At 37.3% G+C, this 15,673-nt stretch overlaps 1 protein-coding gene across 3 annotated transcripts in view; it reads left to right on the top strand.

Annotated features, from left to right (window-relative positions):
* The window catches only part of ALMS1 (ALMS1 centrosome and basal body associated protein), a 210,000-nt gene that overhangs the window by 100,159 nt on the left and 94,168 nt on the right, over positions 1 to 15,673 (top strand). For all 3 annotated transcript variants that reach the window (XM_073897525.1, XM_073897523.1, XM_073897524.1), the window contains exon 10: positions 4,944 to 6,787. In XM_073897525.1, the coding sequence (XP_073753626.1) occupies positions 4,944 to 6,787 (1,844 nt within the window). The remainder of the gene's footprint in view (positions 1 to 4,943; positions 6,788 to 15,673) is intronic.

Genomic DNA, 15,673 nt, shown 5'->3' with positions numbered 1-15,673 from the left:
TTTGTGTCATCTTCAGTTTCTTTCAGTGTTTTTACAGCTTTTGGAGTTCAGGTTTTAAACCTCCTTGGTTAATTGTAGTCTTAGGACTTTATTATTATTGGTGTAGTTGTAAATAGGATTATTTTCTTAATATCTCTTTCTGCTACTTCATTATTAGCATATAGAAATGCAACAGATTTCTGTATATTAATTTTGTGTTTGTGTCCTTCTACTTTACTGAATTCATTTGTCAGTTCTAGTAGTTTTTTGGTGGAGTAATTAGGATTTTCTATATATAGTATTATGTCATCTACAAATAGTGAAAGTTTTACTTTTTCCTTATCAACTGGATGCCTTTTATTTCTTTTCCTTGTCTTATTGCTGTGGCTTGGACTTTCAGTACTATGCTGAATTAAACTGGTGAGAGTGGATATCCTTACCTTGTTCCTGAGGGGAAAAGCTCTCAGTTTTTCACCACTGAGTATGATGTTAGCTGTGAGATTTTCATATACGGCTTTTATTATGTTGAGGTATGTTCTCTCTAAATCTACTTTGTTGAGAGTTTTTATCATGAATGGATGTTGTACTTTGTCAAATGCTTTTTGTGCATTTATTGAGACGATCTTACTGGTTTTATTCTTTCTCTTAATAATGTGATGCTACAGACAATGAATGGGAAATCAAAGAAGAAATCAGAGAATACAGGGAGACAAATGAAAATGAAAACACAATGACTCAGAATCTTTGGGATACAGTGAAAACAGTTCTCAGAGGGAAGATTACAGCAATACAGGCCTACTTCAGGAAGCAAAAAAAATCTCAAAGAACCTAACCTTACACCTAAAGGATCTAGAAAAAGAACAATGTCCAGAGCCAGTGGAATGAAGGAAATAATAGCAATTAGAGCAGACGTAAATGAAATAGAGACTAAAAAAAAAAAAAAAAAAAACAATAGACCTGATCAATGAAACCAGGAGCTAGTTCTTTGAAAAGATTAACAAAATTGATAAACCTTTAGTAAGACTTATCAAAAAAAAAGAGGATTCAAATAAATAAAATCAGAAATGGAGGAGAAATACCAACTAATACCACAGAAATACAAAGGATTATAAGAATATTATTAAAACTATATGACAAAAAATTGGGCAACCAAGAAGAAATGGATAAATTCCTTTGAAACATATCACCTTCCAAAACTGAATTAGGAAAAAACAGAAAATTTGAACAGACCAATTATTAGCAATGAAATTGAATCAGTAATAAACTCCCAACAAACAAAAGTCCAGGACCTGGTGGCTTCACAGGTAAATTCTACCAAGCATTTAAAGAAGAGTTAATACCTATTCTCGAACTAGTCCAAAAAATAGAAGAGGAAGGAAACTTCCAGATTCCTTCTACAATGCCAGCATTACCCTGATACCAAAATCGTTTAAAGACATTACAGAAAAAGGGGCACCTGCGTGGCTCAGTCATTGGCCATCTGCCTTCGGCTCAAGTCGTGATCCTAGAGTCCTGGGATTGAGTCCCACATCAGGCTCCCTGCTCGGCGGGAGGCCTGTTTCTCCCTCTCCCACTCCCCCTGCTTATGTTCCCTCTTTCCTGTGTCTCTCCCTGTCAAATAAATAAATAAAATCTTTAAAAAAGAAAAAAAAAGACATTACAGAAAAAAAGAATACTGTAGGCCAGTATATCTAATGAGCACAGATGCAGAAATCTTCAACAAAATATTAACAAACTCAATCTAATAATACATTAAAAAAATCATTCACCACGATCAAGTGGGATTTATTCCTGGGATGCAAATAAATTTATTTGCAAATAAATCAATGTGATACATCACATTAACATGCAAAAGGATAAAAACCATATGATCATCTCAGTAGATGCAGAAGAATCATTATAGTTTTCTTTAAAATTTATTTTTATTTTACATTTAAATTCAATTAACATATAATGTATTACTGATTTCAGAGGTAGAGGTCAGTGATTGATCAGTCTTATATAATATCCAGTGCTCATTACATCCTGTGCCCTCCTTAATGTCCATCAGCCAGTTACCCCATCCCTCCATCCCTACCCCTCTCCAGCAACCCTCAGTTTGTTTCCTATGATTAAGAGTCTCTTACAGTTTGTCTGCATCTCTGGTTTCATCTTGTTTTATTTTTTCCTCTCTTTCTCTATGATACTCTGTTTTGTTTCTTAAATTCCACATATGAGTGAGATCATATGATAATTGTCTTTCTGTTACTGACTTATTTCGCTTAGCATAATACCCTCTAGTTCTACCATGTTGTTGCAAATGGCAAGATTTCATTTTTTTGATGGCTGAGTAATATTTGGGTGTGTGTGTGCGCGCGCGCGCCACATCTTTATCCATTCATTTGTCGATGGACATCTGGACTCTTTCCATAGTTTGGCTATTGTGGACATTGCTGCTATAAACATTGGGGTGCAGATGCCCCTTCAGATCAATACATTTGTTTCTTTGGGGTAAATCCCTAGTAGTGCAATTGCTGGGTTGTAGCGTAGCTCTCTTTTCAACTTTCTGAGGAACCTCCATACTGTTTTCCAGAGTGACTCCACCAGCTTGCATTCCCACCAACTGTGTAGGAGTGTTCCCCTTTCTCCGCATCCTTGCCAACATCTGTCATTTCCTGAGTGGTTAATTTTAGCCATTCTGACTGGTGTGAAGTGGTATCTCATTGTGGTTTTGATTTGTATTTCCCTGATGCTGAGTGATGTTGAGCACTTTTTCATGCATCTGTTGGCCATTTGTATGTCTTCTTTGGAAAAATGTCTGTTCATGTCTTCTGCCCATGTATTGACTGGATTATTTGTTCTTTAGGTGTTGAGTTTGATAAGTTCTTTTTTTTTTTTTTGGTAAAGATTTTATTTATTTATTTGGCAGAGGGAGACACAGCGAGAGAAGGAACACAAGCAGGGGGAGTGGGAGAGCGAGAAGCAGGCTTCCCGCGGAGCAGGGAGCCCAATGTGGGGCTTGATCCCAGGGTCCTGGGATCATGACCTGAGCCGAAGGCAGATGCTTAATGACTGAGCCACCCAGGTGCCCCATGATAAGTTCTTTATAGATTTTGGATACTAGCCCTTTATCTGATATGTCATTTGCAAATATCTTCTATTCTGTCAGTTGTCTTTTGGTTTTGTCTACTGTTTCCTTTCTTGTACAGAAGCAATCGTTGTAGTTTTAATTTTCATTTCCTTAATGTTAATCGTGTTGAACATGTTATTATGCCCCTATGTCCCATCTCTATTCTAGTCAGTGAAATGTTGGGTTTTTTGCCCATTTTTCTAATTGGGTTGTCTTTTTTTTTTTTTTAAGCTCTTAAGGTTTGGGATATCTTTATATATGTTAGATACAAGTCTTTTATTGGATATGAGGTTTACAAAATTTTCTTCCAGCCTATAGCTGGGGGAGAGGGGGGCCCGTCATTGCTGCTGAATGGAAAAGTCCAGTTTCCCTCTGTGGTCTCCACTGATACCACAGCAAGGGGTAGCTCCTTACCAGCCATCAAGGGCAAAAATACGTCCTGGGCCCCTACTTGGCCATCTCTAATACTTTGGCTTGGATGTTGGGGTGTCTTGTAATCATTTAGCAAGGATAGAGGTTTAGGCTCCTCATTTAGCCTTTGCTGATATGAGAAAAGCAGTTTTTTTTTTTTTCCTGTGGTGTTTGGCTGGAATAGAGCAGTTATGGTCTAAAAGTTTTCTGTCTTGCTAGACTTCACTTTTACTGGGTTTTTTTTTTTTTTTTTTAGCTAATGAGAGTGGGTTTTTATTAGAGCCTTTGTCTATGCCCTTTTTCCTGTGTTGCTGGCTTCTTTAGCTCCCAAATCTGGAATATATGAGGTAAAAAGAAAACCCAGGGATTTCACTACCATATCATTCCTCAGGTCCCAAAATCCCTAGCCAGCCTGCCTTCTCTAGATCTTTCAGATAATTCTTATGTTTGTTTTATTTATAATGTCTAGGACTTTTAGTTATACTTATCAGACAGATAGGAGAAAGTACAACTACTCCTACACAACTACTATCAGAAGTGATAGCATAATTTTAGGTATTTTTATTTGAAATCAAATGTGGCTGTTATCATCAAATAGGTAAAACAGAAATCTCAGAAAAGTTTTATATTTATGGTAGCTTTAGGTTCTGATCCATTACCCCAGGAAGAAGTACTCATTCTTTTTCCTATTCTTTGGAATATTCCTTTCTGTCATTCTTCATCACAATTATTGGTAAAATATTAGGATATAGGCCAAGCTTCTATAACAAAGAGACCCCAAAATACAATGGCTCAAATATGGTAGAATTTTCTTTTTCTTTTTTATTGTAGTCTAAGGCAGGAAAGGGAGCTCTTTGCCTTGAAGTTATCCAAAGACCCAAGCAGGCTTGGCAGCTAAGCCATTATTACACATGGCTTCTGAGATTGTTCTAGATATTACCATTTTCAGCTGGCAAGATAATGGTGATGGTAGTGATGGTGGTAGTAGGGGAACATGGAGGCCAAGAATTTGATTTTCTAAGGACATGAAGCAGAACTTATACTTACTGCTTTTGCTCATAACCCATTGGCCTAAACCTAGTCATATGGTCACACCTAGGTACAAAGGAACCTAGAAAGGTCTCCAGCTTTGTGGCCATGTGACCAGCAAAGGTTAGAGTAAGGGACCTCTGTTACTAAAAGAAAAAAAGTGAGAATACTGGGGGACCAAAGTAGTCTTTACTTTTGTTTGTTTAGTGAAACATTTTTAGAAGAAATTAACTGTGTGGTCTTAGTTATCATGACCCATTTTATCCTATAATTACCTGTCCTTTTTGTTATGTTCTTATCTGTTTTATTGTAAAAGATCAACAGGACCTTTGTGGTCAATTCTTAGCCTGGATTATAAAACTGGTTTTTATATAATTATTTGGACTACAAGTAAGAACTTGTTTATGTCTTCTAGGGTTTACAGAGTCCACGGGGAATAGGATACAAGCCAGAAGCTGTATGTAGTCACATTATTATTGAGAGCCATGAAAAAGGATGTTTCAGGACCCTAACTGCTGAACAACCACAATTGGATAGTCACCCTTGTGTTTTCAGATCTGCTGACCCCTCAGAAATGATCAGAGGACAACGGAGTCCATCATCATGGAGAACCAGACACATCAACCTTTCCAAATCACTAGACCAGAGTAACCCCCATTTCAAAGTTTGGAATTCCTTGCAGTTACGAAGTCATTCCCCATTTCAAAACTTTACAACTGATGACTTCAGAATTAGCCAGGGTCTTCGAATGCCATTCCATGAAAAGATAGACCCTTGGCTGTCAGAATTAGTAGAACCTGCTTGTCTGCCAAATGAAGAAATGGATTGTCATTCTTCATCACAAATGCTGCCCCCAGAACCCATGAAAAAGTTTACTACTTCCATCACTTTTTCATCTCACCGACATTCTAAATGCTTTTCAGATTCCTCTGTTCTTAAGGTTGGTGTTACTGAAGGTAGCCAGTGTACTGGAGCATCTGTGGGGGTATTTAATTCTCATTTCACTGAAGAGCAAAATCCTCCCAGAGATCTAGAACAGAGAACCTCTTCCCCTTCATCATTTAAAATTGTTAGTCATTCACCAGATAAAGCTGTGACTATTTTAGCAGAAAGTAGTAGGCAAAGCCAAAAATTATCTGTTGAACATTCTCAGCAAGAAGAAAAACTCTTAGAAAGATCAGATTTTAAAGGCAGTGATTCTGAGCCCAGTACCAGTGCAAAGTGTAGCAATGCCAAGGAAGTTCATTTTTCTGATAACCATACCTTCATTAACATGAGCAGACCAAGTTCCACAGTAGGAGTAAAAGAGAAGAATGTAACTATAACTCCAGATCTTGCTTCGCACATTATTCTTAAACAACGAGAGCTCTTTGAACCAAGCAAAGCCTCACATGCAGATCACCATGTGAGAAAATACCATTCTTCCCCTCCTCAACATCAGGATTACGTAGCTCCAAACCTTCCTTGTCGCATTTTTCTTGAAAAACGAGAACTCTTTGAACAAAGCAAAGCCCCACATTTAGATCATCAGATGAGAGAAAACCACTCTCCCTTTCCTCAAGGTCAGGATTATATAGCTTCAGACCTTCCTTCTTCCATTTTTCTTGAACAACGTCAGCTCTTTGAACAAAGCAAAGCCCCAGATGTAGATCACATGGGAAAATACCATTCCCCTCTTCCTCCAGGTCAGGATTATATAGTAGAAAAGAATAACCAACATAAGTTTAAATCATACATTTCCAATATGATAAATGTTGAAGCCAAGTTCGATAACATGGTCTCCCACTCAGCCCCAAATCAGTGTACATTAGTAACATCTGCATCTACTCCACCCTCAAATAGAAAAGCACTTTCTTGTGTTCGTATAACTCTTTATCCCAAGACTCCTTCCAAGTTGGATAGTGGAACCTTAGATGAAAGATTTCACTCATTGGATCCTGCTTCTAAAACAAGGATGAATAGTGAGTTTAACTCTGACCTACAAACTATATCTTCAAGATCATTGGAACCAACCTCCCAGTTATTGACCGGTAAACCTGTAGCACAGAATCAAGAATCTTTAGGTTTTCTAGGACCTAAATCTTCATCGGACTTCCAAGTTGTACAGTCTCCTCTTCCAGATAGTAATACTATTTCTCAGGACTTGAAAACCATACTTTTTCAGAATAGCCAGATAGTAACCTCAAGGCAAACACAAGTGAACATTTCAGATTTGGAAGGCTATTCCAGTCCAGAAGGGACTCCGGTATCTGCAGATCGGTGAGTCTCAATGTGATGACAAGCAAGCTGATGGAATTTGTGATAAAAGGTTTTAAATACTTAAGCAAATGTGAGGTCTTGGGGGAAAGGCAGTACGATTTCTCTTCGGGGAGGTTGTATCTGACTAGTCTTCTAGAAGTCTTTCAAGGCATAAATGCCTAAGAGAGAACATCTGAAAGTAATGTATTTATAATTTCAGAGGGCTTTTGACAAGACTTGGCACCGAGTATTTCAAAACATCGAATTACTTTGGGAAGAGTCTTTGATCATCCCATGGTGCAATTTACTAATTGTTTATTGTATTAGAAATACACTGAAGACCAGGATTTGGGTTGTGTGCACGTGCTCACTCTCTTGTTTGGTCATATTCTCTCTCTCTCCCTTCTCTCTTAGTTTCCATTTCATGATTCTTCTCAAATATTTAGTATTTACAATGAAAAAAAGGTAACTTTCCAGCAGAGAATCCTGACAGACATGACTTTAGCCAGGTTATCAAGGCTAACCTCCCTGGTAATGCACGTCAGTATAATGTGCTCTCTGCTGCGGTGCCCCATTTTGCAGTGTATTATAGGAAAGGAAACCCAGGTGAGGACTAAATGCATTAGGTTTATACTATTCAGCCTAATTTTAAGACTATCATTAATTCAGTTTTATATTTTGAATCCTTTAAAATACAGCTAAAACAGAATTACCGTGTGTTTCACGTACCACCTTATAGTTGAGAAGGTAGCATATGGTAGCGAAGAGCCCTGGGCTTGGAAAGAAGGAAGGGAAAAAAATGTTTATTCAGCATCCACACGTGGTAGTTATGGCAGTGAGGGGCTTACATACGTTATCTCATTTAAGGCTTATGATAACCCTAGGAGCCATGTCGTGATATCCTTATTTACCCTCTGGGAAACCGAGACGCTGATACTGCTGTTTTGTCAGCAGACAGCATCGTCTCACATAATGCTCTTTTGCTTTTGTTTTTGTTTTTTTTTTTTTAAGATTTATTTCTTTTATTGAGGGTGTGGGGGGCAGAGGGAGAGGGAGAGAGAATCTCAAGCAGGCTTCCTGCTGAACGCAGAGCCTGACGGGCTCAATCTCACAACCCTGAGATCATGTCCTGAGCTGAAACCAAGAGTCAAATGCTCAACCAAGCCACCCAGGTGCCCCCACACATAATGCTGTTTGTAAGCAAGAGAATGGGCGTTCTCGTGCAATCTGTTTAAAGCAAGAGCTCATTCACTGCATGGTAGTGTCTCCCTGAATCTTGAGCCCTGCTTTCAGCTCCTCAGTCAGCTATCCTCCTGGACAAGTCATTTAATATCTTTGGTACTCCTATGTGGATGATGGTGGGAGGAAAGGCTTGAAAAGCTGCAAGGTCCCTTATAGCTCTAAAACTGAGTGATTGAGAATTGGATTGGGCCTAAAACATAGGGTCAGTCTCTGCTTTCAGTATTATAATACTGAATTAGAGTTGAATTCCTTGAATGAGAAGAAAATAATAGATGACTATAAATATGAACTAATAATGCCATTTGTCTAGAATGTACTAAATGCCATCTGTTACAGTAGATGCAGATACCATTTTATACTTAGTATAATCATCAGGATTTTAAAATCCTAATACTTAGAGAAATTAGATGTTTTGCCCAACATCACATGGCTATTATTAAGTGATAAGAGGTGGCATTTGAGGGGCGCCTGGGTGGCTCAGTTGTTAAGGTTAAGCATCTGCCTTCGGCTCAGGTCATGATCTCAGGGTCCTGGGATCGAGCCCCACATCGGGTTCCCTGCCCAGCGGGAAGCCTGCTTCTCCCTCTCCCATTTCCCCTGCTTGTTTCTCTCGCTGTGTCTCTCTCTGTCAAATAAATAAAATCTTTAAAAAATAAAAAAATAAAAAAAAGAGGTGGCATTTGAATCTAGGTTTGTTTGACTCCAGAGTCCATAGTAATTCACGGAGTGCCTGGGTGACTCAGTCGGTTAAGCATCTGCCTTCGGCTTGGGTCACGATCCCAGAGTCTCAGGATCGAGCCCTGCTTTGGGCTCCCCGCTCAGCAGGGAGTCTGCTTCTTCCTCTGACCCTCCGCCCTCTCGTGCTCTCTCTCTCACCACTTCTGCCACTTTCTCTTCAGTAGAAATGAATCACTATTTCCTCAAGACTTAGGGGTCACACAAGGGCGTGAATACCAGGAATCAGAGATCATTGGAGAATATCTTAGAGGTTACCAATATGTCCTTTACCAAAGAATCCTTTATGTTTACATCTTACCATAACACATTTACCAAAACTAAGAAATTATCCTTCATATAAAATTATAACTAAAATATAGACTGATTTGTATTGGATTTCACCTGATTTTTCCACAATTGAACTTTTTTTGCTCCAGATCCATTCCAAGACCCCACCACGATTCTACCTTGTGTTTTAGTTGTCATGTCTACTTTATTTCCTCCAATCTGTGGCTCTCTTGTTTTTTATGGTATCGACACTTTGAAGAGAAATGATTAGTTGTTTTGGAGAAAGTTTTTATTTAGTTTTCCCTTATGTCTCAGGAGTATATTGAGGTTATGCATTTTCAGTGCATCTCATTAGGGAGCACATTAAGTTGATATGCATTACTGGTGATGTTAACCTTGATCACTTGACTACAGTGGTGTCTACCAAGATTCTCCACGGTACAGTTACTGTTTTTCCTTTGTAAATACTAGATATTTGAGGGAGAAACTGGTAGACTATGTAAACATCCTGTTTCTGCTTAAACTTTGATCACTTATTTTAGCATCCATCACTGGATCTTGCCTGTAGCAATTATTACTCTAGTATTCTAATGGAATTTTTATATTTCTTCATTCCTGTTAAGTGGAATTTTTCTGTAAGCAAGAGCTGTTGTTCCTTCCCCATTTATTTATTCCTTTATTCATGTACATCAGTATGGATTCAGAGGCATTTATTTCATTCTTTGGATTATAATCTAATACTACTCAAATTATTCCAGTTTTAGCTATTGAGAACACTTTCATGTTGGCTCCTGTACCCTGCACTAGCCCACTCTGCTGCCCCCATCAACCATTTCTCCCAAGAACCCTTGTTTTCTGTTTCCCTTCCTCCCTCCCCCCTCCCTCCCTTCCTATTTTTACCTTTCCTTTCCTTTCTTTTTTCTTTCTTGAAAAAAGGATTTTTTTTTAGCTTTTTTGAGATATAATTGACATAAAACATTGTATAAGTTTATTAAGGTTTGTAGTGTGTTGATTTGATAGACTTATATATTGCAAAATAATTACCACTATAGCATTAACTAATACCTCTGCCCTGTCACATAATTGCCTTTACTTTTTGTGGTGAGAGCATTTAAGATCTTCTCTTTTAACAACTTTCAAGTGTATGGTATTATTGTTAGCTGTCATTACAATGCTGTGCATAGATCCCCAGAACATCTTCATCTTCTGGTTGGAAGTCTGTACCCTTTGACCACGGTCTCCCCATTTCTCTCACCCTCCAGTCTTTGATAACTACCCTTCTACTCTCTGTTTCCATGAGTTTGGCTGTTTTAGATTCCACATATGTATCATACAGTTTTTGTCTTTCTCTGTCTGACTTTTTTCATTTAGCATAATGCCCTTAAGGTCCATCTATGTGTGTTTCAAATGACAGGATTTCCTTCTTTCTAATGGCTGAATAATATTATATATATATATATGTATATATATATGAATGGATAATATATATTATATAATGATATACATGTATATATGAATGGATAATATTATATAGATATAGATATGTATAAATATCACTTCTTTATCCCTTCATATATTGATGGACACTTAGGTTGTTTCCATATCTTGGCTATTATGAATAATGACATGGGAGTGTAGCTCTCTCTTCAGTATTCTGTTTTCATTTCCTTTGAATATATACCCAGAAGTGTAATTGCTGGCTCGTATGGTAGTTCTGTTTTTAAGTTTTTGAAGACTCTCCATAGTGTTTTCTATAGTGGCTGTATCAATTACATTTCCATCAACCAGTAGTGCACAAGGGTTACCTTCACTCTGTATCCTCACCAACATTTATTTCTTGTCTTTTTTTTTTTTTAAGATTTTATTTATTTATTTGAGAGAGCACAAGCTGTGGGGAGGGGCAGAGGGAAAGGGAGAAGCAGACTCCCCATGAAGCAGGGAGCCCTATGCGGGGCTCAATTCCAGGACTCCAGGATCAGGACCTGAGGTGAAGGCAGACGCTTAACCGACTGAGCCACCCAGGCGCCTCTATCTCTTTCTGATAATGGCCATGCTAACAGGTGTCAGGTGATATATCTCATGGATTTCATTTCCCTGATGATTAGTGAGCTAGAAGTTTGCATTTCCTTGATGATTAGTGATGTTGAGCACCTTTTCATGTACCCGTTGGCCATTTGTATGTCTTCTTTGGAAAAAAGTCTGTTCAATTCCTCTGCCCAGTTTTATTTTTTAAGTTTTTATTTGAATTCCAGTTAGTTTACATACAGTGCGATATCAGTTTCAGTTACACAAAATAGTGATTCAGCACCTCCGTACAACACCTGGTGCTCATCACAACAAGTGCACTTCCCAATTTCCCTAACCTACCCAACCCATTACCTCCACCCACCTGGCAACCATCAGTTCTCTATAGTTAAAAGTCTGTTTCTTGGTTTCCGTCTCTTTTTTTCCCCCTTTGCTCATTTGTTTTGTTTCTTAAATTCCACATATGAGTGAGATCAACTGGTATTTGTCTTTCTATGACTAACTTATGTATAATACTCTCTAGTTCCATCCATGTTGTTGCAAATGTCAAGATTTCATTCTTTTTATGGCTGAGTAATATTCTATTGTGTGTATGTGTACCACATGTTCTTTATCCATTCATCAGTTGTTGGACAATTGGGCTGTTTCCCTAATTTGGCTATTGTAGATAATGCTGCTATAAACATCAGGGTGTGTGTATCCCTTCGACTTAGTGTTTTTATTTTGGGGGATAAATACCCAGTAATACAATTGCTGGATGGTAGGGTAGTTCTATTTTTCACTTTTTGAGGAACCTTCGTATGATTTTCCACAGTGGCTGCACCAGTTTGCATTCTCGCCAACAGTGTAAGAGGGTTCCCCTTTCTCCACATCCTCAACAACATCTGTTGTTTCTTGTGTTGTTCACTTTAGCCATTCTGACAGGTGTGAGGTGATCTCTCATTGTAGTTTTGGCTTGCATTTCCCTGATAATCAGTGACGTTGAGCATCTTTTCATGTGTCTGTTGGCCATCCATAGGTGGTCTTTGGAAAAATGTCTGTTCATGTCTTCAGCCCATTGTTTAATTGGATTCATTTTGGGGATGTCAGCTTGTTTGTTCTTTGTTACTGAGTTCTAAGAGTTCTTTATATATTTTGGATATTAATCCCTTATCAGATCCGTGGTTTGCAAATATTTTCTCCCATTCTGTAGATTGCCTTTTTATTTTGTTGATTGTCTCTTTTGATGTACAGAAGATTTTTGGTTGATACAGTCCCATCTATTGAGTTTTATTTTTGTTGCTTGTGCCTTTGGTGTCACATTAAAAAAAGTCATTGCCAAGATCAGTGTCAAGGAGTTTTTCCCATATGTTTTTCTCTAGGAATTTTCAGGTTTTATGTTTAACTCAACCCATTTCAAGTTAACTTTTGTGAATGGTATAAAATAGGGGTCCAATTTCGTTTTTCTGCACTTGGTTATTCAGTTTTTACAGGACCATTTATTAAAGAGGCTATCTTTTCCTCATTGAGTATTCTTGGATCCCTTGTCAAATATTAGTTGACTGTATGTGCAGGGAAATATTTCTGTGCTCTCTATTCGGTTCATTTGTCTGTTTCTATTTTAATGCTAGTACCATGCTCTTCTGATCACTGTAACTTTGTAGTGTAGTTTAAAATCTGGAAGTGTGATGCCTCCAGTTTGTTCTTACTCAGAATTTCTTTGCCTGTTTGGGGTCTTTTATGGCTCCATACAAATTTAAGAATTTTTTTTCTCTTTGTGTGAAAAATGCCAGCGAGTGTTGATGGGGATTGCATTGACTCTGTAGGTGGCTTTGGGTAATGTGGACTTTTTAACAATATTAATTCTTCTGGTGAACATAGGACATCTTTCCATTTTTTTGTGTCTTCCTCAGTTTCTGTCATCAAAGTCTTGTAGTTGTCAGGGTATAAATCTTTCATGTCCTTGATTAAATTTGTTCCTAGGTGTTTTATTGCTTTTGATACTAGTGTAAATTTGCATTGTTTTCTAATTTTTTTTTTCAGATATCTTGTCATTAGTGTATAGAAACACTCTAAAACTAAATGACTTTTTTTTAAGCAAATATTTCCCATTAAAGTCATCTCGGCTTAGTTCTTTAAACTCTGTTGATAACAGCTGTATGTTTTTATTTTTTATTTTTTTAAAAGATTTTATTTATTTACTTGACAGAGAGACAGAGAGAGAGCACAGTTAGGCAGAGCGGCAGGCAGAGGGAGAGGGAGAAGCAGACTCTCTGCTGACCAAAGAGCCCGATGCGGGCTAGTGTATAGAAACACTAATCATTGGTGAAGTATTTAAGATTTTCCATATATAAGATTATATCATTTGTAAACAAAGACAGTGTTATTTCTTCTCTGATTTGGATGGCTTTTACTTCTTTTTCTTTCCTGGTTGCTCTGGCTAGGACTTCCAATACTATGTTAAATAAGAATGGTGAGAGTGGACACTTTTATCTTGTTCTTGATATTAAAGGGAAACCTTTTAACCAATCACCACTGAGGATGATAGAAGCTGAGGGTTTGTCATACATGATGTTTATTATGTTGAGGTACCCAATTTGTTGATAGTTTTTATTTATCATGAATGAATGTTGTGTTTTGTCGAATGCTTTTTCTTGATTTTTATCTTTCACTTTTTAATGTTGTATATCACATTTGTTGATTTGCATATGTTGAACTGTCCTTGCCTGCCAGGGATAAATCTGAACTGATCATAGTGTAGGATTCTTTAAATGTACTGTTGAATTTGATTTGCTCATATTTTGTTGGGGATTTTTGTGTCTGTATTCAGGGATAGTGGTTTGCAGTTTTCTAGAAATGTCCTTATCTGGTTTTGGATCAGGGTAATGCTCACCTTGTAAAATGAATTTGAAAGTGTTCCTTCCTCTTCAATTTTTGGTTGAGTTTCATGAAGATTGGTGTTATTTCCTCTTTAAATGTTTGGTAGAATTCACCAGTAAAACCTTCTGGTCCTGGACTTTGTTTGGAGGATTTTGATTCAGTCCTTATTCAGTCTCCTTACTCATTATTGATCTGTTCATGTTTTCTATTTCTTCATGATTCAGTCTTGGGAAGTTGTATGTTTCTAAGAATTTATCCTTTTTTCTCCTAGGTTCTCCAATTTGTTGGCATATAATTGTTCATAATAGTCTCATGATTCTGTGTATTTCTCTGGTATCAGCTGTAATGTCTTCTCTCCTTTTCTTTTCTATTCTTTTATTTCTTTTTGAGAGAGAGAGTGTGTGTACATGAACAGGAGGGAGGGGCAGAGGGAAGGGGGGAGAGAGAACCTTAAGCAGTCTCCAGGCCCGGCATGGAGCCTGACATGGGGCTCCATCTCACAACCCTGAGATCATGACCATGACCTGAGTCAGACACTTAACTGACTGAGCCAACCAGGCACCTCAAGACCTTTCTTTTTTCTTAATATAATCATTCATCACCATAAATTTCCCTCTTTGAACTGCTTTTGCTTCATCCCATTGATTTTTGTATGTTGTGTATCCATTTTCATTTGTTTCAAGATTTTTTTTTTGCTTTCTCTTTTGATTTTTTTTTTCTTTAACATATTGGTTGTTCAGGACTATGTTGTTTAATTTCCACATATTTTAAAATTTCCTGCTTTCCTACTGGTATTGATTTCTAGTTTCATATTTGGTTGGGAAAGGTACTAGGTATGATTTCAGTCCTCTTAAATCTGCTAAGACTTGTTTTGTGGCCTATCATATGACCTATCCTGCAAAATGTTCTGTGTGTGCTTAATAAGAATGTGTGTTCAGGAACTGTTGGATGGAATATTCTATATGTCTGTTAAAGTCCATTTGGTCTAAATTATAGTTCAAGTCCAACATTTCCATGTTGATTTTCCTGCCTAGAAGATCTGTCCATTGTTGAATTTAGGGCATTTAAAAACATAAACGTGCAGGGAGTAAAATGGTAGTGTTTTTGTATGTGATCAAAGTTGTTACTATATAAAATAGGTTGTTATAGCTATAAGAAGTTTTATATAAGCCTCATGGTAACTACAAGGCAAAAACATAGTAGATTCATGAAAAATAGAAGGGAATCAGAACATAATCTTATGGAAATCAACAGTTCACAAAAGAAGGCAACAAGAGTGGAAGAAAGAAACAAGGAAACTACAAAACAGCCAGAAAACAAATGAGATGGCATTAGTAAGTCCTTACCTATAATTACTCTAAATATGAATGGATTGAATTCTCCAATTAAAAGACATAGAATGACTGGATGAATAAAAAAACCCACACAACTATATGCTGCCTACAAGAGACTCATTAGCTTAAGGACACACAAGTTTAAAGTGAAGAAATGGAAAACGATACTCCATGCGGATGGTAACCAAGAGAGAGCAGGAGTAGCTGTATTTATACTTATATCAGACAAAATAGACATTAAGCCAAAAGCAGTAACAAGAGACAAGGAAGGCCATTATATAATAATAAAGGGGACAGTTCATCAAGATGATATAACAGTTGTAAATATATGCACACCCAACATTGGAGCATTTAAGTGTATTAAATAATTACTAAACATATCAGAAAGGAGAGATAGAAAACAAAACAATAATAATGAGGGACTTCAGTACCATACTTTGAC

Source organism: Callorhinus ursinus, unplaced genomic scaffold, assembly GCF_003265705.2.
Source record: "Callorhinus ursinus isolate GAN/ISIS: 27379988/994484 unplaced genomic scaffold, GSC_fseal_2.0 scaffold10, whole genome shotgun sequence".
Lineage (NCBI taxonomy): Eukaryota > Metazoa > Chordata > Mammalia > Carnivora > Otariidae > Callorhinus > Callorhinus ursinus.
Note: the sequence above shows the minus strand (reverse complement) of the source record. Positions and strands in the feature narration are given on the sequence as shown.